The sequence below is a fragment of the Triturus cristatus genome, chromosome 7 (genome assembly GCF_964204655.1).
Source record: "Triturus cristatus chromosome 7, aTriCri1.1, whole genome shotgun sequence".
NCBI lineage: Eukaryota > Metazoa > Chordata > Amphibia > Caudata > Salamandridae > Triturus > Triturus cristatus.
The window spans coordinates 1,832,818,964-1,832,845,540 of NC_140590.1; the positions used below are offsets into that span (position 1 = coordinate 1,832,818,964).

The following is a 26,577-nucleotide window of genomic DNA, read 5'->3' on the forward strand; positions in this document are numbered from 1 at the left end:
CTGATCCAAAAGAAATCTATAAAAAACAAGAACTAACGGTGGACTCCAAGTGCCGCACCTCTTTACTGTGTTCCCATAAGGTATAGTTAATAATATAATTATAGTTGGTGTGCACAGACTGCTCCTGCATCCGCCTTTAAAGGACGCAAACTGCCAAGCAGATAAACAAAATTTGAGAATAATTGGAGCAGTGCACTACCAAATTGTTCTGTTACGGTCACACCAAGTGGTCAATTTTCTTTCAATAGAAATAGTCTTTATTGTGGTTATCCAACAGAAATGTGAAGACAGTCTCAGCCAACGCGTTTCGTTCAAAAATTGAACTTCGTCAGGGCTGAAATGAGTATGAAAAGACATAACATAAATATAGAAACATTGAAAAAGAAAACATTGAAAACAACACAGGACATCTAATATTTGTCCATGGTGGCTTAAAGAGAAATGTGACAATAACATAAAGAATGTTCATAATATAATTGATTCTAGCATTAAGGTTAAGGAAAAACAAAAAAAGTAGAAAGAATGGTATGACAAGAAATGGAATACCAAGGAACACAATTTTAAGGTAGGGTAATGGGTGAGAATTAAAAAACCTGGTTTTCTAGGGAAATGTACGAGTAAGTTCTCTAAACCCATTAATATCACTAAAGTCTTTAAAAATTTCCTTATAACTCAGGATGGTAAGATGTGGAATGTCAGACGTGTTTCTAAGTGTCCTGAAAATTTTAGAACCATGCCTAAATCTGTTTATGTCAATAATCATCCCTTACGTCTAAATTTACCTGCTCCCACTAGGTCTCAGGATGTACCTCCCATTGGTCCTGATACCACATTTGTACACAATGATTCTGTTGCTCAGAGAGTTAAGGACTCCACTCGCTCAAGATTTTTACCTATGAAGTTATTAGATTTTCTTAGATAGTTTCATATTCTCCCTCTTTACTTTATTTCCTTCCTTTTGTTGTTTTTCTTTTCTGTATATAAGGGAGGTATATTACATTTTCACATTTATCTTTAGGCACACTTGTTATCTTTTGTTGTACATCTAGTTCCATTTAGAACCAACCTTTAGAACTTCAGGTTTGACTGAGCCAGTTGCATTGGGTCTGCCTGAGGATCTGTATGTTCCAGTTGCTGTGCTGCAATTTATCACAATAAATCATTTTAATTTCATTTGGATGATTTACCTCTTTCAACTACCTATCACTTATACTGTTGTTTAATGGAAAAAGGTCTCTATGGGGACCAATATGCTTGCACGTACATGCCCACACCTGGGCTCAGGAGGCCTGCCTTGGGAGTGACTGACATATTAAAAGCAATGTATTGACATTGCCACACATGGTGAAGGCAAAGTTGAAAGGGAGCAGGTTACACGTTCCTGCAGTCTGCAATGGCAGGCCTGCTGTCAGAAGTTTACTTGGGTCACTGAGGGTGGCACAATCACTGCTGTAAGCCCTGGGGATCCCTTCACCACCCATGCCCTGGGGTCCACTGGTACCATATAGTAAGGACTTTTAACGTGGGTAAAGTCCTTCTCAATTGGGGTTGTCAATTCACACTTATCAGTGTCAGGGATAGAGCACTGGCACAGGGGCCTGGTTAGCAGGCTTCAGTGCACTGTCAAAAACCAGCATCTAGTAGTCCAACTGGGGGCACAAACTGGGGGTACACTGCAAAAGGCTTGTTTTCTTACACTCTCCACCAAGTCCAGCCTGACATCCACTTTTCATCATTTTGGCCAACGGATCTGCAATTACAAATGGTAAAAATGTCTACACCTTAGAGTTGTCAGAAGAAAACCATGACATATTCTGGCGGAAAACACCGATGACTGCTTCAGATTTCAGCCCTGCTTTCCACCAACCCAGTCCTAAAAATTACCCAGATTCATCAATTCTCACAATCAGAAGATCGGAGTTCCCCTCAAGATCATAAAAGAAATAGCCTTTTCTTTTCTCCTAACCCTCAAGTTAAAAGCCAAAGCAAATGTATTACAAAATTATGGAAATATAGCAAGAAGAGGAACATGACTTTTGGCCTTGGCCCTTTCTGCAGGGCCATTCCCAAACATTTTGTTTTCACCCTCCTGTTTACTGAACCCATTTTTGTTGGCTTTTAGGACTTTGCTCACATTACCACTGATAATCAGTGCTAAAGTTTTTGTGCTCTCTCCTCTAAGCATGTTAAAAGAGGGGAGTGGAGCTGAGCAGAGCCCCGTGTGCATCCCAAAAGACTATGCTCTGCCTTCACATGAAGGACGCGTCACCCCTGCATTGTTCTTGCACACTACCAGGAGCCAGGGCAGGGGAAGTAGGAAGCTTCAAGCACTCAAAATAGAATTCTCTAGAAACTTCTACTTCAAAGAAGGCACCAGTTATAAAAAAAAGTACCTTTTTCAATATTGCATTTGGTATAATTTATGTGACATCTTGTCTGATACTCCCACCTCTGATACCTAGTGACACTATGTTCATGATATGCCCTTCTATGCCTGGTTCACTTTGGAGTACTCCACATGCATCACTTTATTATACAGTTTAATACATTGCTCACACACCTCAGTTTATAGGGATTCACAGTCTGTGCTGTTTCCCTTTTTTTCTGCTTTGAGCTACTTTGTCAAAAATACAATGAAACAAGCACAAATACATTTCTCAAATCATCAGGCCATCGGCCTTAATCAAGTTATATTCTGGATATATGTGCAAATGACGATGTGGGCTCTTTTTTGAAAACTTAATGTATGAATTACATATGTTATATAGCTTAGTCCAGGATTCAAGATACTTTGTTAATTGGGCTTAACTGTGTCCCTGTGTCCGGCCTGCTCCACATCACAGTGAGTCTGAACTTGTAACTTTGAGCCGGACCGACTCAACCAGTTACCCACAGTGTGTACTTTGTGCTTCTAGATACCATTTTTAGTTACATTTTTTAAATTGCTTATCTTCAGTTCCATTGATTAAAGTTTTGTTGTCAAATATTTTATTACATTTATCTAAATTGCTGGTGTATTTTTCTTGTTTTGTGTTTTCACTTGAATACTGTCTGAAGGGCTGCTTAAGTGCTTTAGATGTTCCCTCAAAGTTGAGCCTTACTGTTTTTGTGCCAAGTTGCCAGAGAGTTAAGCACAGGTTAATTTCAGTGTTTCTTGTGTTTCACCCTGTCAGAGATTGTGGTTGGTGCTTGAGCAAGGTTTCACCTCCCTCAACCAGTATTCCAATTTTCAACAATGATGCTGTTCTTTCTTGAATGTTTTATGTCCATTTCATATTGAACTATTCTCACCCACTGGCTATCACTGGACTCCTAGTCCTGCTCGTTTTCTACTGCTAGAATCTTTTTTGTATGCTCACTTCCTCCCGCATCTGATTCTTTTTCATTCTTTCTGATAGCCCCCTTTGCACAATCATTTATCACTGTGGCTTCCATTCACCTACTGGCAAGTGAGTTTATTGTCCTTTCTGTACCCTTTCATGTGTTTATGCATGCCATACTCAATCGTCAGGTTTTTTTCTGGGATTCAAGTTGCTTTGCTCGCTCTAAAAGACTCTAGGAACCAATCTGTGCTGATTTCCATGAATCACTCACACAGTTGGGTCCAATAGATTCCATGGCAGTCTTGTAGTCTGGTTCTCCCTTTTTCAACTTAGAGTGTAGCAAGACAAGTGGTTTATTTCTTATGGCATTTTGAATCCCCATTGTGATGTTTTTGAGACCTTCGTGATGATGAAAGAGTATTTAAATAAAACCATGTTCTTCAAAATATGCGTCCCAAAAAGAACCATTAGTAGCCTGGAGCACCACAGCTTTTCATAAATTGCGGGATTTTCTCTGGGTTGTCAAAGTTTTACCTGACTGGCCTCTTGTTGTGTTAACGTTATTTTAAGTTTACTTTTTAAAGCTAAAACAGATTGGCTCCCACTGATTCTCTATAAACCAAATGAAAAATGAAAATGAAAAAGGCATCTGCAGTCTCACACTTGGTTATGACAGACAAAATTAATGCAAGCCAATCGCGTCTACCAAATTCTCAGCCAGGGAATAAAGACCCTTGTGTCCATTGTTTCCCCTATTTATTGCTAAGCTGCTGAGGATTTCTGTTGGGTTTTGTGGACAGATGGCATGGCAGTCAGAATTTGAGTTTTGGCAATTTACTTAGGAGAAGATTGTAAGAAGCAAGATAAATGAGCTGGGAAAGATCCACCTTCTCCTTTCTTCTCCATGTATTCGCTGTTGCTCAGATTTTACTTCTGCAGGACACTAGAAAGAGACCCCATTGTACCTTGTACCTGCTCCTACCTTTGTGTAGGGCCTTTATGGCATCCGTCAGGGAGTAGATGGTTTCAGTGCTACTTTTCGCTTTGTGTCCAGGATGTGAGGAACCACTGAATACAGATATGACCATACCAAAGTGAGCAGATGAGATCTCCAGCCCTTGAATACCATTAACCTCAACTGCCAGTGCATGGGATACAACACACTGAGGCAGAACCTCCTGGTGCCATGGTGCCATGGGATTGTGATTTAAAGAGAATGCAAAACTGGATCAAAGTTCTGGGAGGCATTATTTTTTAGCTTGTCACTTTCATGGCCTTTTAGTGACAATTTTGGTAAGAAAGAACTATAAGTGCTGAGGGTTGTCTTTTTGGCACTTGCATTTTAAGGAGTGGCCATTTTTCTTAATGGGTTAGATGACGAGGGAGCACGTTGTTGTCTGAGGCCAATGTGTTGGATGGGGCGGAAGAAAACTTTCCACATGTTGTTCACTCACTCATTTATGAACTCAATTGTCCAGTCATCCATTTTGGGACCAAGTTACCCTTCTGCTATCTATACAATCAATAATTCACAAACTCATATCGGCCTTCACTCATTCATACATTCACTTGCATTCATTTTCCATTTGTCTATATGCACATACAAACTCACTAATCAGTGAGGGAGCACTCCCAGATATTAAAATGACAAACATATTGGCTTTGCCAATGCTTGTTTTGCTTGCAGGGTATCTTTGAATTAATTTTATGAATTCATATGCAGCAAGGACAATATAAAAGAAAACAGATAAACATTATTTTTCATTCCATGATTTATTTTCCTTCCTCAGCAATACAGTAAGATTCAAATCCAGAAGTCAATCAATCAATTAAAACTTTTTTCGGCCACATGATGGCCATACAATTACATGTTACATTTTTTTAAAAAGACATTGATGTTGTAAGTTAAAATAGAGAAAGTTATAGAGACACAATCCAGAAGTCAAATTCTGTGAGCATCGTCTCAGGTAGGAAATGTTCTTAGTTTGAAGCCACAGTGCTCTGAATCCAGTTGACGTAGTTGCAGACCTTGGTGTAAACTCCTGGGTAGTTTCTCTGAGCACAACCAATACCCCAGGAGACCACACCCTGCAGCTGACCATTGCAGACCACTGGGCCACCGGAATCACCCTGAAAGAAAGAAGGCAATGTTGAATTGTGAATACTGTGTATAACATGAAACTAATGGGCGCAATAAAGTCAACTTTCCTTGCACAATTCTATTATAATCAGATAATGAAATCACATCTAGCATCGTCCAACAGGTTTAAGTAATGGCTGCTAGCATAATATTCTGTTACATAACTCTCAAATATTTATCATACAGTTTACTGTTAAATCCCTTTTTCCAAATTCACTTTTCCCAGGGATTGCTTCTTAAGTTACCCCATGTGGCATGCCAATGTCTATGGAAATCCAATCACTTCCCACAAGCTGATTAGTAGTGCTAATGTGAATTTTTAATATTGCTTTTTTGTACTGTTTACGCATGAATTTATTAGTGAAGAGTGTACATTTGCTATAGGCTCCAAGATGTTAGAGGTGTTTAGGACAGAGCGCAGGTTTGCTGACCAGCGTCTAATCCTGGTGTCCACTGTTAAAGTGATATTAGCCATGGATTAATGTTAAAGGGGGTTCTCTTTAGTTCATACAATATGGTGCTTCTTAATATTTTCTCGGAGAACAGGTGAGATAAAGTCTAGAGCGGAGCTTTCCAGTACTGAGGAGGCAGCAGTGGGGCAATGAGATTACAAGCCTAAAGGATTACAAGATGCAGAAAGAGAGATGGTCTGATCAAAATCAAGAGAAATGATGAAAATATCTGAACTCTAGCACTGGACCTTTTGGAGCGACTTGATGTGTGTGAAGGAGGAGCAAATTTAGATGGTTGAAAAGAATAAGGATAACAATTTCTAATCTTTTTCAAATAGTTTTGGTTGAAACCATGCTGGAAGGTGTGGTGCACTGCAACAAATGTTCTATTTTTATTGCACAATTTCACAATGAAATGTGAAACGCACCCATCGTCTTCTTCGATCACTGATGTATTAACCTGAGAATTGGGTCACAATCTGATCCCAACCCAGAATCCATACACAATGTTCATGTTGAATGATGTGGTATATTATATATCTATGCTTCCATAGTAAGATGGCTTCACTGAGAAGGAATGTGAATTTATCCCAGGCCTTTGTTCAATCTATATTGATGTATACAAAGCACATTATGGCAAAACCAGAGGCAACTTTATTAACCAGCGATCCATTCCAGATCCACGTCTCCCACAACTCCTGCCAACCCTATCCTCATTATCTTTTTTCCTGTATTGAATTCATTGCCGTTATTTTGTTTCTAAATATTCCTCTCTCCTTCAAGTCATCTTCTTTCCCACATAGAGTAGGAATCCATGTTCTTTACAAGTGCGCTTGTGCCTTGCACTTATCTTGGGACCACAATGGCGTTAGACAAACTACATTTTTCTCTCAAGCGTATCGGCAGAAGACACCCCTCAAAGCACCTTTTACTGATAAACCTGTGTCTAAAAGGGGACAAGCCCTTGAAGAAGCAGACACATAAATGTTGAATATTGTCTTTGAGTTGTACTACCTTTAAGATATTTTTTACATTTGATTTACTAATTGACCCACCGTTGATGCCTGTGGGACTTATAGTTACTACCCCAGCTTTCATGAGCTGGGTCTACCACAGAATCAACTATGATCTGCTGATGACATGTACACTACATTAGAATGTCACAAACCTGGCAAGAGTCCTTTCCGCCTTCAAGGTATCCTGCGCAGAACATGTTGTTGGTGATCTGCCCTGGGTAGGAGCTGGTGCATTGGCTGGTGGTCAGGATTGGGGCATTCAGGCACTGCAGGGTGTTGGGGTAGTTTGCTGAAATAAACATTGAAGACAAATGTATTTGTATTGCGAATAGAAATATAAAAATTCTCGTCCCATAAAAACAAGTACCTTACTGTACCATTTAGGTTTCTATAAATTATAACGTGGATTATAACTGCACTAGAAATTATATGTCCTATTAAGAAGTTAAGATGCCTTGTGGGGTGGGGTTCAGTATTTGCTGCTTTGCATCTCAATAAATTACAGGACATTTTGTTTCCTTTCTTCTCCATTTCCTCTAGCCTATTTCACAGAGACCTGAAGCAGTAGAAGTGTGGTACAGAGAGTGGTCATTATTATTATAATTTTTATTTTAACAAATGCTTCCAGACTGCTTTGCTGTGATACATTGTTTGACAGTGTAGGATGCCATTCTCTACACAGACACCTAAAAGATGGACTACACATTTAAAGCCTAAAGACCTCCTATTGTAAGTTGATTTTATTTATTTGGAGCTAGTGATCAATAATATCTGATTGCTTTGTGATCAATTCTTCCCCTGAATATTTCTTTTCTTTACTTTGCTGTTTACCTCTCTGGTATTGATCTGGCATTTTCCTTTGCACTACTGGTGCCCCCTCTTATCATTCCTCCTACTGATTAACCATTGTCCCCTTGACTACTTACAGCCACTGCCAGACATGTTGCCCCATCCTGAGATCAGACACTGGGTTCCAGATGCAGCGCAGCCTGATGGGAGGGCGACGGCCTTGACGTAGCTGTTGAGAGTCGCGGCTCTGGACAGCTTGATCAGCATGATGTCATTGTCCAGGTTCCTGGAGCTGTAGTTGGGGTGTCTGATGACCTTGGTGGAATCAATGAACTGTTCGGTTCCTTCATTTGATGCAATGTTGTGCTCCCCAAGTCTCACATTGATACGCCTAGAACAGGAAGAGAGCTAGCTATTACTAGTTCATTTGTCATAGATAAATAGACTGAGTTATATGTGAAAGCATCTGATTTTGTGAACTTGAATACTTTTCTACTGTCAATATTTATTTTTATTTATTGTTTTTAGCACATTTTGTAAAGCAGGAACATGATCCCAAGGTATCAGAGAGTTGTAAGGAGCTTTCACCCAAGTACGTTGCTTTATATGGCAACAGCAAGACCCCCTCTTCCAGGTCCATGGCACTTGATAAGTGGAAATTAGAGGGCAGAAAAAGCGCATATATCAAAGATTAGATTGTTTGGGGAAACACCCTTTACCACATAGTCTAATCCATACAGTGCTTTACAACCAGGGTACTACATCGAACATGTCATTACAACAACTTGCTTATGGGAAAGCGTTGAAGGACTGGTGTTGGATTTAAAGTCCAACACCTTCCTTACTGCTACGCAGACAGGAGTTGGAATAGTACATTACACTAGTCTAAAGTCCAGCACTTCCCTAGGGCAAGTTGTTATAATGACTTGCGTGCTAAAGGAACGCGTGGTAGCAACGCATTCAATGAAGTGCATGCATTATTAAGGCATGCGTGGGAAAGGCATGCATAGCTCTGTCATACAACCGCTCGTTTATGTCTTTTATGAATTATACACATCGTACCCAATGTTAACCCCTTTTTTATGACATGTCAAGTCTTTTGTTTGGAGCTCCCAGAAAGCACCCATCACAACCAGGCACTGACAGCCTATGTGCCAGGGCGTAGCTGCCAATGCCAAATTATATGTAAATGGAGGGAACGCAATTAAAACAAAAACAATTTTAAAAATGCAAAGAATGATGTGAGGGTCCCACTAAGCTCAAATAAAGGTGTTGTTCGCTACCCAGATAGGGCCTATAGGAGGCATATATCTTCCTTGCATTAGGAATTAGGGAGGCCTGCTACGTCACTGCCCTAGTGATGCCCATTTCATCAAATATGTTTGTTTTGATACTAACCCAGAAAACGAGGGTTTCTTGATGCCTTTAGTCGCCCACCGTGAGACGATAGCTTCTTGCATCATGAGAGTAGATTCAGCCAATGTTGACTGACATCCCTGATTACCTGACATCCAAACGTTACTGCCCTCTATGAAAGTTTGAAATTTGTTCTCTCACCAGTTTGTCACTGATTTTCACAATGGGAGCCTTGACACAGAACTTAAATCACTAATTCACTTGGGACCTGCTGTTATAGTTTTATTAATGTGGCACTCCTGGTGCATGGCGATATAGTTTGCATAAGGAACAATCTGAAATACTCTTAATTCCACTACAAGTTGATTGGTAAGGCGGTCAATGACTAAAACGCGGGCTGCGGTTGGCCTCAAATGCTGCTTCACCCATTTGCTCATGAAATCTGCTAACATGGGCGAATGTTCCTAATGACATGATCAGATTTGTTCACTTACCATCGGGAGCCCTGACTGATACCCCGCATAAGTTTAGCCTGAGTCCTTGTTTGTGGATTGCTGGTATTATATAAGGGTGCACGCAAGCATCAGTATCAATTTCTGCTATATGGAAGAGCCTCTGTGCACAGAAGTAGACACAAGGAGCCACTGGGCCCCCAGGGCTCTTCCATAGGCAGACCACTGGCCTGTCAAACCTAGTCAAAACAGAGTGTTTGTAGCACCTTCATCAAAATTGAAGAGTCTACCTTTTGGCTAAATACACAGACTTTAAATGTAAGCTAATATTGTCAAATGAAGGAATCGGTTAGGGTTCATTTGAACAATGATACCTGTAATCATTAAATATTCCGGATACAAACTACCTCTTTAATGTCAGTCCCGCATGTTTTCCATGGTTCCAGGTTATAATAGATATTAAAGGTGAAGAAAAAGAAGCAACAGAGCCTCTGTAGGTCAATAATTGAATTGAATTATTTTACTAACACACATTTGGTTTACCCAGCTTTATTTAGACACTCTATGAAACAAAAGTACTTTACTGCCCTCACTCTAGGGGCAGCGGCCAGATGTGCTGCTTTAAAGTACAGTCTAGATTGGTTTATCAGGCGTGGACCTGCTGTTGTTAATGGAACTGAACTAGTTTTACATTAAGCTTGGGTGATTGCTTTCTTGCTTGATGAACTCTCTGGGAGTGTATACTCCAGCCAATAGCAAGCATAGCTGAACTTCAGTGGACTTACGATTGGTAGCAGTGAGCTGCCGACACGACCCATTGGCTGTTGATGAGGGACCCGCCACAGAAATGGTAGCCGACATTCAGGGACACCTGGTAGGGGAGAGCGTTCTTCCCACAAGTGTAACCACCAACAATTTTATCATCATCATCAATGGGGAAAGCAGCTGAAAGAGAGGCAAGAAAGACACTAAAGATGATTTAATTTCTTGCATGACACATACACCGCCACCAACATCCACTGAGATCATGAGGTGTTAAACTCAAAGCATCATCATACTGCCACACCGTTCTTGAATAGGAGCATTGTTTAGGGTTTGGCAAGTCAACAGACTGTATAATTCAGTCATTTTTTGTGATGGATATTTATGAGAAAGAGCTGTAAATAATGCTGGTACAGATTTATTTTCTTTACATATTTTGGGTCAATTTGAAAACCTGACCAGATTTTTCTCTTCAGGGGGATGAAACACCCAATTCAAATGTTTAACAACATGTTTCTGAATGGGTGTTGAAGTCATAGCAGTTATGTGTTTAACAGTAGCACAACAAGGTACAAATCTGTGTACACTAATGTGGCAACCATAATGTGATGACCTGAAACCATCAGCAACCTTGCTGCCCAGAAAATCCACCAAGGAGAGAACAAACATTAGAAAGCTCGTGAGGAATGTGTTGCAAAAATATCTTGATGTAGCAGCCCCCCTGTCTTATGTGCAGTGTGACTATGCATTACACATAGGAGTTCCCTGTTGGTTTCTCTTCTGTTATTTCCACATACAGCATCAGCACAGCTCTTATGCAGAGAATTTAATTGAAGCCATCATCTTGTAGAAGTAGGATTTACAGTTCAAATCTTAATATGTTCTTTTTTATTCTCTGCAGACTGTAGTAAATTGTATTTTATCATTCAATGCAGAGGATAATGACACACTATTTAGGTGAAATGTTATGAAAGCTTGGAAGACAGGTCATAAAGTTCTCCTTGCTCATACATTCTCAACAGCACTGTCTTGTGGATCTGGAAGGTGTTTGCACATTCAGGTTATATTTAAAAAAAACTAAGCATCAAACAGTTTGTCAACATATACAAAATTATATTTATGACAACATTTTCTGTGCTGTGAACATTTGAAAAAATCGTATCATTGAATGCAGAGTATGATTGGAGAAAGCGGTCAAGAAGCCAAACTGGATCAATCTTGGGTTTGCCGAGGGATGCACAGCAATTGCAATTGCAGACACTGAACAACACTAAGCACAATTTTAAAAGATCTGTACAGAATGCACTCTGGCCCATATTTGCTAAGCCTTTGCACTGCTGTTCCATTGTGCAAGTCGATGCACGGTAACACAATGGCTTATTTAGGACTTACACAGCCATGCAAGGAATGTTTTGCTAGGCCTTGTAAACAAATGCAATACAACGCAGCATGTAGCTCTGCATTACATTACATTTCTTAGTAGAAAGTGTTCCATGGGTGGAACATGGGTGTGTCTATGCATCTGCCGATGGATATTAATGAAATCCCAGATTAACCGGGGTTTGCAAACATTGAATTGCCTAAATTTGGCATGCCTCCTACAGAGAGGCGTAACTAGGAGAAACATGGTAATTTCTCCTCATTATGCTCTCTGATACATTCTGCAAAACACAGAAAAATAGAAAAATGCCCTTTTGGCATACCTTCCTGCACAAAAACAATTCTGATCATAACATGGGCACCCTTCCAGCATGGTGCAAGGGTTCCTGCATTGGTACTAGACTGCAATAAGTATGCCTGAGACTGAGCTGAAGAATGCCATATCTCTGTATCTCTGTGCATATGGTGGTCTTCAGCTCTCTCCCACTCACACAATGCAGTGCAGCAACTTGCCTTGCTGACTTGTAAATTCATTAGCAATAATGAGAGAGAACACCCCCATGATATTTAGCATACACAACATTAATGACCAATTGGTTGCAATATTTGATGAATATGGTTTGCATTTTTTTGATTTCCAAACAAGAAACTCATTAATGTTTACAATCCCTAAAGTGGTGGTGACCCTGTGTAACCTGGGCGGGCTGCCAGTTTTCAGTCCACAGATACTGATGTAGATCTCGATCATTTCTGATCTGCAGATTTGTAAAAAAATTTACCTCACCGAGATTTAGAAAAATACAGCCTTTTGAGCATGCAGTGATTAAGGGTCATATTTACAAGGCAATGGCGGAGTGTGGTGTTAAGTACATAATGCTATCGCCACACTCTGCCATTTCCAAAACGCAGGGATGCGCCATATTTACAAAGATACGGCACATCCCTGCATTTTCCCGAGCACAGGCACTAAAAGTAGCTGCCTAGAGCCAACGCAGGCACCCTTGCACCATAGTGCCTACATTGAGGGAATGATTGTTTATGTGCAGCACACACAGAAGTTGCAAATAGTCATTTTTGTAATGATTGTTTATGTGCAGGAAGGGACAATCCATCATGGCGTTTTCTTGTTTCTATGTGGTCTGCACAATGCAGCACACATAGAAACAGCAAAAACGAGGAGAAATAAAGCATTTCTCATAGTTTCTCCATGAAAGAAACAGGTTTTCCCTGGTCTTAATTTTGGCACTGTCTCCTATTTACATCACCATTGTAAATACGGGGCAACACCAACATCCCTGGGTGTTGGGGTGGAACACCCACCGCAACACCCATTGCCCACCTTTTTGACACTAAGTATAGTGTATAGTGTAGAAGGGGGCCTTATTTAAAAGGTGCTGTTAAGACACATTAAACGGCTTAACCCTGCCTTGTAAATAAGGTGATAGCCATAGGAACCTTGTTAAAAGGGACATGCCTGTGGTGATAGGGCTTATAAATATGCCCCAAAGTCATTTCCCCAATAACATGTGGTGCAATCCTAACTCACCGGCAGCCCCCAGGAGGGCACAGATAAGAAGGAACTTCATGTTGGTCCTGTGAGCACTGGCAGAGGTGACTTCTCTGATGGCGTTCCAGGTATTTATACCCAACTAGACCCGGCTTTATCTGCTTCTTTCCAAGGTTGCTTCTATTTTAGTGTGAAGCAGGTGACGATATGGAAAGAAAATACACAGCATGTACTGAAATCAAATAGAAGAAAAACAAGATCAATAGGTTAATGAATAGCTACCTTAGGTATTTTCAACAGTGTCCTTCAGTTAATCACCATTGGATGACTGCACACCACTCCCACACCATCCACTGATGAACTGCATTGAACATAGGAACTGAGCATAGCAGATGGCAACACGTGTGTCGATAGAAAGGAGGAGAGTCAATGGCAGGCCGGACTGGCCGTAGAGGGCACTGGCCATTTTCCTGGTGGGTTGGAAGGATGGGGGGCACTTTTGGAGCGGTGGGGGCCGCTTTCGCAGCTGTGTTGCAATATCAGCCCCCAGTAACAAAAGAGGCAGCAGTTCTTCACACTTGCCACCCCCCCTCCTCCCTCGGGCCGGTCCAGCTGAATTGCCAGGGCTTTTTGGTGTTCCCAGTGGCCCTAGAACACCGACTCAATCTGGTTCTCTGTGTATACACACTGGGGCACTACTACCTTTGGAAGAGGCCCAGACCATGCACTCATGCACATGTAGTATTTGAATGCAGCTACCCGGGGTGGGTCAGTAGGACCTTCTTGACCCTCTCTGAAAGCCTCACCACTAGTGCCAATATTGTATGCAAGACCTGGCGTGGTCCACCCTGTACTGTCCCCAAAAGTGCTTAAAATAAGCAGTTTTGTAATAGGGAACTCCAGCATGAGTGCGTAGACTCCCGCACGACTGCGGGGCCTCCACCATGAATGCGAAGATTCCCCGACGACTTTGGGGCATACTCGTGAGTGTGGAGGTCCTTTGTGAATCAGGCACATAATGTTTTTCACCCCAAAAGCTTGCCTGTCACACACTTTAATGCCGTCTACCTCCCCCAAAGTGGAGGCCTTTATCAATCTAATTGGATGCAATGATCCATTTCTTGAATTAGCTGCTTTTCTTAAGATATCTCATTATTCCTGAGCGAGAGATAAACCGTTCTTGTTTAGAAATCTTGATTTTATTTTTGTGTATTATTTAAAGCATGCAAAAATACCTAAAACAATACTTTGTGGTACTAGAACACATCTAGACAATACTAGAGACCACAGCCTAAACACAAACAGAAAGGGAACCATACAAACATCAATATGAAAGAAACGGTGTTTTGACCCTTCAAAAATTCCACACAATTGTCTAATTATTTGTATTAACTTCAAAACAACACCTATGAAAATGCATCCACATTGCAAGGAGAACTTTTGCGGGGGGATAGACTGATACCCCCTGTTGGTTTGAGGGAGAAAATTGTCAATCTTGCTCATGAGGGTCATCTTGGACATAGTTTGACTAAAGCAAGAGTTAAAGAGTATTATTGGTGGCCCGAAGTAGATCGTCAACTGGAAGAAGTGGTCAAGGATTGTGTCATGTGTGCAGGAAATGACAAGTCAAGGAAAGTTAGGACTGCTCCCCTTTCTCCTGTTGCGATACCTGAACGTCCGTGGTCAAAGCTTGCTGTTGACATTGTAGGCCCTTTTGACACTTTGTCTCCCTCGGAAAGGTTTGTTGTGGTACTAGTTGATTACACATCCAAGTGGGTGTCTGCTTCTTGTATGGGTTCAGATGTAACTAAGAACATTATTGAATTTCTTAGAGATGCCTTCACTTGTGAAGGTATACCCGATGTTCTTGTTTCGGATAATGGGGTACAGTTTACCTCTCAAGAAATGACAGATTTTTTGAAAGAACTTTCCATCACACATCCCAGAACTGCTCTTTATGCTCCACAGGCAAATGGGTTAGTTGAGAGTATGAATAGACTAATAAGAGCTTCTGCTCCGAGTGCCTTGGAGAGAAGAGCTCCACTCAAGCCCCTCCTTAGAGAGAAATTGTGAATACACCTAATAGTGTAACTGGTTGTTCACCGTTTGAAAAACTTAAGGGGAGAACAGCTGGTTCAAAGTTAAATCCTCTTTGGTTGAGTGTGAAAGATAGAGGTTGTGTTGTGAAGAATTGAAGACTTAACAAATATCAAGAGAATTACAAGCGTAGGTTTGATATGAAAAATGGAGTATGTCAACCTACTTGGAAAATTGGTGACTTTGTGTTTGTAAAGAAAGCAGCTTGGTCTCCCAAAGGTGAAACAAAGTATTTTGGTCCTAGGCGTATCATTAAAGTCATGAGGAATGTAGTAATGCTTGATGGGGGTGATGTGTGGAGTATGTCCCGTTTGTCAAGATGTGCCCATTCGGGGAATCGATACAGAGATTCTCTGTTTCAGCCCAGATTTCCGAAATGTAATGAAAATTGGACTCGACATGATCCATCTACTCATGGTTCCAGAATCAGCAGACCACCTTTGTATCTTCAAGACTACTGTGTAAAGTACAAATAGTATTAAGTTGGTTTTATCTTTGTATCTGCAAGTCAATTGGAAATGTTATGTTTTCTCAAATTGTGTGTCTTACTTATATATTTGATTAAGCTGTTGCATTTTATCTTTCTTCTTGTTTTCATTCTTTCTTTTGTGTTCTTTTACATTTTTATAAAGGGAAGATGTGTTGCAGCTTTCCCTTTAAGCTGTAGCTCTGTCATGGAATGTGATGACATGGGGTTAGAGTGTACAAGGGACTGAAGGGACAGTTGGAGCTGAAGTCTGCTGTCATTGCTGTGTATTTGGTGGGTGTTAAGAATAAACACGTGAAAGAGACTACGTGTGGTTCATCTTTACAATACGAATCCATTCAGTTCTTTGGTCTCTCCAACACTGTAGGGTTGATAAAATGTATTCTTACTGCTCCTGGTGCAGACACTGCACTGGTCTGTTTATTAATCTACATTTAGAATATTTTTCATGTCTCTTCTCTTCTGCTAACTGAGCAGTGCTCATGACAATTGCTTTTTATTTCTCACTTGTTTTGTGCTGGACCATGATTCGTGCTGGCTTCAGTTCTGGATTAGGGTTCAGTTTTCGCTGCCAAATGGTATTTTCCCCATATTTGCATTTAGAAAATTTTCATTTGATTAACTGACCAACACTTGTTGCCTTTGTAATGACTTACAAGGTTCAATAAACGTTCATTGTTTGTACCTCTAACCATGTCTTGTGTGGACTTTCCTGTGTGGAGTTTCCGATGGTATTCCTCTGGTTTTGAATGTTTTATTTTTAGGGCTGTCATATTTGAAGACTCAGGCACAGCCCCATCCATTATTTGGCCCTTTTGATGTAAAAAACGCCGGCATAGGTTTCCTAGTAGAAAGGAAAGGGGTGTGATATAGTGCTGTGACATCACTCTGCTGAACATGTGTACTGATCTCTGGATGCAACCGGACACAAAAACTGAAACAAATTCTGACAGAGCCTCCTTGGCCGGATCTTCATCTCCTCTTTGCTGTTTGGAAATCTGCACCAGTCTCTCATGGTCTGCATGAACTGACTCACCTGCATTTTGTGTCGCTCTCATGATCCTTGACCAATTAATCTGTTCCTGCAAAAACCTTCCGTTCAAATGCTCAGTGGCCTGAGTATAATTTGCAGTGACAACTGATGAAGGTTTAAACTAGCGCCAGCTCTCTTCGGCGCCTCATCGGGCCACTGCACAATCCTCTTGCCCTCAATCCACAACTCTTTGGCCACAACAGTCACAAGCAGCACACTGAGTTTTTCCCAAAGTACCTTAGAGATAGTCACAATAATTTCTACCTCAGCATGTCACAAGTCACAGCAACTCCACCATGTAAATTTGCCCCTCCAACACTTCTCACAAAGGAAGCGGAGCCCTCTTCCAAATATCACTTAACGTTCAGCAACTCTCACATTCACATCGCTTTCTATTTACCTTCTTGCGGCTTCTTAGATGTCTGACACTGATCAGCTTTGTAGGTTTCCACATTCACCCTTCAATCAGTTCTCTAATTAATCTAGGAAGTGTTCTCAATAATAAAACTTGTTTCATAATATAAATCACACAAGTCATTCACCATATGGATGTTTTACAAATGTTCTTTTTGCTCAGATCCACATTAAACTCCTCAGCCAACTTCTGAAGTCTTCCAGATCCATGTGTATCTTGCTCTCAAGCTTCCAGATTCAAAAAGTCTCATTCTTCCTTATTACATTTTGAAATGTATTTTTATGTATGTCTGAATACACAAATTTGGGTAAAACATCTTTAAGTGAAAATAGATTAATTTTCACAACTTTTGCATCGTATGAATGGTGGTGCAACCTCGAAGATTGGTTCAGAATACCCTTTACTCCATTCATTCGGTCTAGTCTCTTGCTCTCCCATTTGAGACTCGCTATATGAGGATGGTCACATCATGACTGTCACATCATCTATAAATGTATCCCCTACCTCAGAAAAAAATGTTTTCCCTATTTTTCCTAATAGTTTTATCTTCTCTTTTATACTGTTTTGTTTTGTTGTTGGCTTAGTCAGTAGCAATCACAGGAAACACACCCACAGTTTCTAGAATGTTCTTATGCCACTCCTTAACCCATAGACGTAATTTAGATGCCAACCAATTATTCATGGCTTTACTAATTTGAAACTTCAGCATTTTTTGATGTCGTTTGTTATAGGCTACTTAATCACATTTATTCAATAATGATGTGGTTTAATCTCAAACAAAAAACTGTAAATATTCAAGTCAATTCAAATCATAGCTTTTTTATCAATCAATCAAATGAACTTTATTCGGTTTCACTTCGGAGAACCATAAAAGTTACAAAAGTTACAAGTACATAAAAACAGTGGTACGTTAAAACATGGTTTAAAAAGTTAGACCCTATAAACAATTTATGGATAAAACCCAATACCCAGCCTCCCCAATTGTTCAAAAACCTTAAAGTGCAATGTGCCCGGAAAACATAACTTTTATTTACTTTATGGCGCACGCTAGGCCTTTTAAACTAATAGATCCTACATAGGTCAACCATTGTTTAAACATCCATACAGGCCCAGGATTTCACAGTAGCTCTTCAAAACCCCACTATAAAATAATGTAGTCCTCTTTCAACAATTGAAGATACATGAGGGCAGGACGGGCCTGAATAAAATTCATTCTTTTTAAAAGGGGAACCAAGAATGCCTTCGAGGGGTTTCATAAAACTTACATAAAAACATAAAGTGCAGCAGATCCTGTGGAGACTGTCCGTCGCAGCCACAGGGAGCTAGCACTTGACCTCTACTGTATCCCTTAGGCCTGGCTAGCTAGTACTTAGCATGTTGACTCTCTATTAGGAAGGTACGCCCCTTCCTAATAGCAAGAGTGCAAATGCTATTTTGCGAGTCAGGGACTCACAAAATAGCCTTTATATATTCTATTACCCTTTTTTTGAGGTTGTAAACGGGAGGTTCTCCCTTTTGCGGCTGCAAAAAAGGATCGTACATCTGGCCCACAGTATATTGCAAAACTACCTACATACACTCTGAGCTAGGTTTTTCAGCCAGCAATTCAAGCTCAACTTGAAATCTGTGAATTCTACCCTCCTGCAGAGGACAACAAATAACAATTCCTATTTAGTATGTATCCATAGCGAGGCTACTAAGGATCTCATAAACCTCAATTTATAATTAACCTGGTTCAATAAACCTTTATTCACCACACAACCTTATATTTAGGCTATCCTGTTTAGGTTTAAACCTACAATAACTTATAAAACCCTGTGAAAAGGTAAATATCCCTCATCATTGTAAACATATAAACAAAGAAAAACACCTGCACAACCACAAGCTAAAATGCCATTCAAAGAAAGGACAGCAGGATAGAATGAGGTTTTTTTTCCTGTATGAATGGACCAACACACTGTAACTTAGTAAAACAAGGCAGTGCAAGAAAGGCTCCCTTAAGAGCATTATACTTGAATTTTGTGTTTAAGTATGTCTCCAGAATATTGTTTCTTCTTTTTTTGTTTCCTCCACTTTTGCATGCTTGAATTAAAGATATTGAATATAGCATCCTTGCTTTTTTAATCTATTAATAGATTAAGATTAATCGTGTGATGAAACGACGATTTGGTTCCAACTACCCCTATCGTTGTATGGCAGATCTGCAATTTTTAAGATGGCGACCCTATCGCGCTTACTCTATAAGCTCCAGAATTATCCACACCCTATCCCCCATCGGGGTTCACCCAACTCAAAGCACTTTTGAATAGATTCCTTTGGCAGGGGGGCGTGGTTCGTGTGGCGCTCTCAACCTGTATACAGTCCACGTATTGCGTGGGTATCCCGGCTGCAGACGTTCGCGCATACTACTCTGCCTCGCTCCTCATGGTGATTAACGAGTGGTGGTACAGATCCCAGACGGACCCGGCCTACGTCGTGGAATGGATTGCCATGGCAGGTACCACTTTGCTCCATTTTTTATATAGCAGCACTTGACTGGATGTGCTCCCTCCGGCTTGTCAGATGGTCATCCAGACATGGAGGCGGGTGGTTTGGTCCACAGGCTGGTGGGGTAAGCTGACGAGAGCCACTCCCCTCTAGCTGGCAGGGTACTCATTTACAGCCGGTCTCGGAGCTCGCGGGATTCCGTAGGTGGGACCTCATCGGTATATCTATGCATGGGGACATCATGCAGGAGACCACTCTTAAATCCTTTCAAAGGCTGCAGTCCGATTTTGACTGTCACAAATGGCAGTTCCATCACTATTTGCAGCTCCGCCATGCCTTGACCCCACTGATTCGGCAGTTAGAGTCTTTACCAGTGTTCCACCCGCTGGAGGGCCGCCTACTGATGGGGGATCTTGGGGCTCACAAAATTCAGCAAATTTATCAGATGCTCAATACATTCCAAGACAACTATCCACAAAACCCGAGAGGCGTGGGCCGCTGATCTGCCGGCCCACACAGATGACGATTGGGCCGAGACATTGGCTAGCCCTCAGTATGCCGCCAAATCTACCAGATATAGACTAATCCAGTTTAAATACCTCCACAGGGTATATTACACTTGTCTTAGATTTTGGAAAATGGGGGCAATCAAGTCCTCGATCTGTCTCCGCTGCAGTGCGGATGAGGGGTCGTTTTTACATAGGGTATGGTGCTGTGGGGCGATTCAGCGATTCCGGTCCAGCGTGTTGTCTTGCTTAGGTCGTGTCCTGGAGTGGGATATTCCGTTGGACCCCAGACTGGCGCTCTTACATAGCACGGAGGACATTGGGGGCAACCGGTACAAGAGACACCTCTTACTTTTGGGCCTCACCTTAGCTAAGCGCGACATAGCGCAGCATTGGATGGACCCGTTCCCACCCAGGATCACTAACTGGAAAAGGGCACTGGACAGGTGAATGTCTGTGGAGATTGTGGTGTTTCAGGCGAGGGGGTGTCCTCAGAAGCATGGTAAGATTTGGTCTCGGTGGGGCGCTTACAGAGGTATACCTTTGCCTCCAATGTCGCAGTCCGCCGCTCGTGATCCCATTGAACGATTGCTAGTGAATAACTTACCTGTCTAGTGTATTGATGTCAGTGAGACGTGGCTGGGAATTTCCTTGGCTTCTACGTGCAAGATTTCCGGTGCACATTAGGGGGGTGAGGGGTTTCATGTTTTTCTCGGACTGATGTTCTGCCGACTATTGGGGTGTTTACATTGCACCCAGAGACATTATTTTATGCACTTGTTAAAAAAAAGAATGCAAATGAAGGCCCTGACCCTCTCTTTACATTGTGTCGCCTCCGTTGTTTATCATTGATTTATTTGCAGGTCTGTAATATTTAATGGTCCTTTTTGTGGTACGGAAGTAAGCATCATCATTTTACTGTGCATCCATCTGTATGAATTATGACTTTGTCAGTCTGGATGAATGTTTTTTATTTAAGTGTTTATTTATAATGCACGGTTTTATTCGCACCTATAATTTATGGCTCTGGAGACTAAAATAAAGTCAGTTGAACTGAGTTGTACTAGTACGTTACTATTGCATAGCAAGCAATTTAATTAATAATTCGCAGTCACTAAAGCTCACTGACAAATGAGTGTGATGGGTTCACCTAATACATGAAGTTACCATTGATGGGAAATAATCATGAAAAGAAGCATTGCCCAATGATCTTCTTTGGTGCATTCATAACAATGGACAGCACCTTGCAAATTGTTACTTTTCCTCCCATTGGCAGGAAGCTGCAAACTGTGTTTAACACCTGCACACGTGCAAGGAGGGTGAATTGCCTCTGACTTAAAATGATTTCCTGAAAGGGAACAAACACATGCAGGTGTCAAGCTTGTGCACAGCAAATTAGGAGAATGACTTGCCATTTTATATCATACAAATTACAATTGCTGTTCAGCTAGTAGATAATAGGTATACAAGACAGCTGTTGGAAACATTAAAAGTAAAAGAACAAAGAAAATATCTTGGCCATTGCTTCCTTGAGAGGAACACACATGTATACAGTTTACTAATACAGAGACCATGGGTCAGATTTCTGTTTCACAGATTTTCTGAAATGAGAAGGCTCACAGCAGACATTCACATGACAAACGTGTTCACAAAAAGGTCCCATTTCTTTCTGCGAATAGGAACAGTTGTTAATGCTAACTCAACCGTGTCTAAATTAGGCCATATTTCCTCATTAGTAAAAGTGCTTCAAGTTCATGTTCCATGCTCTTATCAAGCTGGGGCAGCCAGCCAGCCTTCAAGTGACCTTTCACTGCCATCTCAAATCTGTCCTCCCTCCAGTGTCTAATATTTCCCACATGGCTCAGAAACTCCGTGCTCAGTGCTTCCACTGGCCTTCTGTCCCCTTATATATTTATGCAACTATGCAATCTAATATTCTAATTTCCAATTTTATTTATTTTTCTTTTCTTTTTTAAAGTTTTATATTGCGAAAACAAAACAAGCACAGAACAATGGAAAATAACCGGGACAGTGCCCCAGGGAATACAAGGTGTCATAGGATGGTAGCAAAGCTCTGTACACAGGGGTAGAACAGGGAAAGTACAGAAATTAATTCAAAGGGTCAAGAAGCAAGACTCTTACAGGTAGCTGGGCTTTGTAAGGCAGTGCACCCATAAGTGGTGAGTGAGAGATCGGCGGGAACATAATTGGCAGTGTCAAAAAGGTAAGCGATAGAAAGTCAGACAAGGTAAAGCAAAGCAAAACTAATCTTCAATAACAATTGCATTTAAGGGGGTATGATTAATTGCATCAGAGAGGAAGAGGACTATTCAGAAGTATTGGTTTTACCTTTTTTTGAAGAGGGTTATTGGAGGGTTGGTCCTGAGCTCCGAAGGAAGAGAGTTTGAAATTTTTGGGGCAATTCTGGAGAAGGTTTGCTTGTATTTCTTCCAGGTAGAGCCAGTTTCTGGGCCAGATAGCAAGAACTGTTGTGGTGAATAGCTTTGTGCATCATGCAGGCAATGTTTAGCTGAATCCTGGCCTCAAACAGAAGCCAGTTCACAGTATGCAGGACAGGGGGGGGATGTAATCCCTTTTTCTTGTGCCTGTGATGAGACGAGCAGCCGCATTGGGGCTAGCCTTAAGATGTGCTAGCTTTATTTTGGGTAGGCTTACTAGGTATGCGTTCCCATAGTCAAGTGTGGGGATCAAAAGTGCGTGGACCACTATTTTGAGGTCTGCAGTGGTCAGGAAGTGTTTAAGTTTCCTTAATGCATGACGTTGGTCATTGGCCCCTCTAGTGGAGAAACTGATGTGGTTCTTCATGGCTAGGTTGATGTCCAGTATAATTCGCAGTGATTTTGCAGATTTGACAATATGAGGGGTACAGTTCAAGGTTGTGAGAAGTGGGAGCCAGTCATTGATGTCAGAGGTGGAGTGGGGTGGTGCTAAGTTTCAGGTGGTTGCGAGTCCGCCAATGTTGAATTTTATTCAAGGTGATATGAGGGTGCTGATGTCTCCGGGTGATGCAATTTTCATATAAAGTTGTGTATCGTCAGCATATATATGGTAGGAGATGTTAGATTTTGAGAGGATTTAAGTCAGGGGTTCCATGTACAAGTTGAACAGAGTGGGGAAAAGTGTAGAACCATGGGGTATGCCAATCGAGACAGGTGGGGTGTGATTGAACAGGATTCTTTGAGATCTATTTTGTAGAAATGAAGAAAATCAATTGATACATTTAGTATTAGCACTCACTGGCACTCTGCCTCAGCCAGAAAGACACATTTTATTAAAAACACAAATAAGAAAAAAATCTAAAAGGAAAGAGACATAATTCTTTCAGAAAAAAATAGAGACTTGTCGGGTACAAGAAATTGTATTTACATAGACGTCCAAATCATTCAAGAGCTGTAAATAGCCACCGGATCAGTGCTCGGGAATCGCTGCAAGTTACTCAGGACTAGCCAGGCCCTGTGAAAGCAATTTCAATTGCATTTCCTAAGTAAGTTCAGAATGGGCTATTTTTACGTTATTCTAAGTTGTATGAGGAATAAACAGGGAAAAGGATGCCTCTTTGCATCTAAAACATCACTTGCTGGAGTGTATTCAAGCTTTGATCCAACCATTTAATCCATACACTTGAAAAATACATTTTTCTTTCCATCATTGTAGAAAAGCAACTCAACCAATGCCGATTAAGAAGGAACTTCCCATTGCTATCCTCTGAATACTAGAAGTTCAAACAGCAGAGCACAGCACATTTAAAAGTTCAAACTGACTGACAAGCAGTCAGCAACCAGTTTATTTTCAAACAAAGAGCAGTAGGTATGGCACACTCTTTATCATAGGTGGATCATTAAACAAATTTTTGACACGTAGGTGAAGCAAAATGACATTTTTCGAAAATAAACTGTTTACTGACTGCTTGTCAGTCTATGTGAACTTTTAAATGTTCTGTGCTCTGCTGTTTGAACTTCTACATTTTATGTGCTTGGAGGATCTTTCACCATGTACTAAGTAATATTGTGGGTGGTACAATATTTGCATCAAGCACGCCGCATAACATATTGAGTGTTTACATTTGCAAACTTAACAGAGGTGCTGGCTGCACTGTTCAAAACCACTGCCACCCTTTCTATATAATATCCTCTGAATACTGATAACGCCCTTTTAAAACTAGGGGGACAGGACGGCTGCCCATCTTCACATGGGGTAGTGGTGGTGGACCCTCAAGACAACTTTCTCAGGTTTTTATTGTGGAACCTGGTGGACCTTACAACTAAATTAGCAGACCCAGGCCTGAGGAGTTTGTAGATCTGCATCAAATCCTACTCTTTCAGGAGACTCTGCTGGTGGAATCAGTTTATAGATCAGGGTATTTGACATTTTGTGTCAATGCTGTTCCATCTCTGTCGGGGAGAGCATCAGGTGGCCTACTGATTTGGCTCCGCCTGGACCCTTTTACCATTAGCTAAAGTTATCTTCACCAGTAGTAGGGATATGCTGGGGGTAGAGACAAAAATTCAGCCCCGTCAAGGGGCTAGGCACATTGAAACAGCAAACATGTATATTAGATTGTTCCCCCATAATGTTTAACCTCCAACTGGGAATTGTCTTATAGATATGTTAGGTCGTTTTAAAAGAAGTGCCCTAAGAGTTATTACTGGTGACTGTAATACGAGATTCGCTCCTATACAGAAGAAGCAACAGAATCTACATTTTTTAAACTGTCAACTAGATCTATGGTCCCTCCTTGGGCTGTAATAAACCCTATAGCTTTGGCAGTACAGCTGAAGGATATAATTGGGGAGAATGGTTTAAATATTATTAAAGGTAATACTAGGTCTGATCCCCCCCACTTTGGCAAACATTTAAGAGAGTTCTCTACTAGTATCATCGACTATATATTCCTGGATCAGGAATTATGGCCATCTTTGGATGATATGGAAACTGTCCCTAGACCAGACAGTGACCACCAAATCTTGAGAGTAAAATTTATAATTGATATATTTGCCTCCTATTCGAGAATGCTATTGAGAATTTGAAAAATAGGAGAAATGTCAAGTGGACTGAAATAGCATAGATCAGACAAATATATATGAGACATTTGTAGAGACTTTTTCCTTGTTAGATATAATATATAGGCCAAGTGGGGACTTTGTTATCCTACGTTGCCAGCTAATAGAGCAATTACGGCCTATCTTTGTTAAGGAAGTGAAAAGAGAAGGGAGACATCTAAACTCTTAGCTTAGTTGGTTTACCAAAGAATGTTGGCTTGGGAAATGGCATTTATTAGAAAGGGAATCAATAGGAATAGTAGGGGTAAGGAAGATGAACAAGAGCACATTTATTAAGGCCAAGAGGCATTGGGAACTGGAACAGTGGCAAGAGTTAACTAACACACTTGAAAATAGGAATATAAAGGCATTCTGGAAGTTAGTGGTAGAGGGAATTTGTGTGATTGATAGCCAGCTGGAGACAGTAGCGCAGCCAGACAAGTGGGTCACCCACTTTAGGGCTCTCTACTGTGATTGGGGCCCAGCAGAGACCCAAGCTGGAAATACATGGAAGGGCTCTGCTAGGGAGACTGGCACTCTAAATCATAAGGACAGTGGGGGGAGGGTGGCTAAGAAGTCGATAACTTTTTCTATTATGGAAAAAGCACAAGCCCTTAAGTTAATGACAAAAGAAAAGGCACCTGGTATTCCTGGTGATTTGTGTATATCACACCCTGAAGTGTGTGTTCCATATGTGAATGACTTCAGTAATGCCATTATGGGAGGTGTGGATATACCCCCTGTTGGCGTGGGTGCAGAAATCACACCAATTTATAGAAAAGGTAGTAGAGATCTGCCTTCCAACTATAGGCTTTTAAGTCTATTAGATAATGGCCCAAAACATTCTGTAATCAGGTCCTGGCATGGCTTCAAACATGGATATCTGATAATCAAATCCTTGAGGGCACACAGGCAGACTTCAGTAAAAAGATTAGCACCATCAATCAGGTCTTCCACTTCAAGGTCATATGCTAGAAGTATGAGACTTTGAAGATGTAACACTTGTATGTTGCCTTTTTATTTTTTTTTGAAAATCTTTTTATTGAACATCAAAGAAAGAAAAGGTCATGTTATACAAGTGATCATTTCCACATTCCAGGGCACAGTGTCTTTTACAGGTTGTAGCATTGTGTATTATATTAGCATACTGTACTTCGATGTCACATTTCGTTGGCGTCAGAGCATTAATGGTATGTTGCCTTTTTAGATCTGAGGTCAGCATTTGACTGGTCCAGGGGAATAATCTTTGGAGAGATTTGGATGCCTACGGAGTCCCAGGAGTTCTTCTTTGGAGTCTAATAGCCCTCTATACCCA

The 26,577-nt window shown here is 41.0% G+C and overlaps 1 protein-coding gene and 1 gene segment (V, D, J or C); one reads left to right on the forward strand and one right to left on the reverse strand.

The window, feature by feature from the left end:
- The window catches only part of LOC146813330 (T cell receptor beta constant 2-like), a 934,578-nt gene that overhangs the window by 144,416 nt on the left and 763,585 nt on the right, over positions 1-26,577 (forward strand).
- Positions 5,078-13,343, reverse strand: LOC146813331 (trypsin-like). Its single transcript, XM_085620144.1, has 5 exons — positions 13,217-13,343; positions 10,314-10,473; positions 7,858-8,111; positions 7,084-7,220; positions 5,078-5,453 (listed from the first exon to the last, which is right to left on the reverse strand). The coding sequence occupies exons 1-5, from the start codon at positions 13,254-13,256 to the stop codon at positions 5,304-5,306; spliced, it is 741 nt and encodes a 246-aa protein (XP_085476270.1). The 5' UTR covers positions 13,257-13,343; the 3' UTR covers positions 5,078-5,303.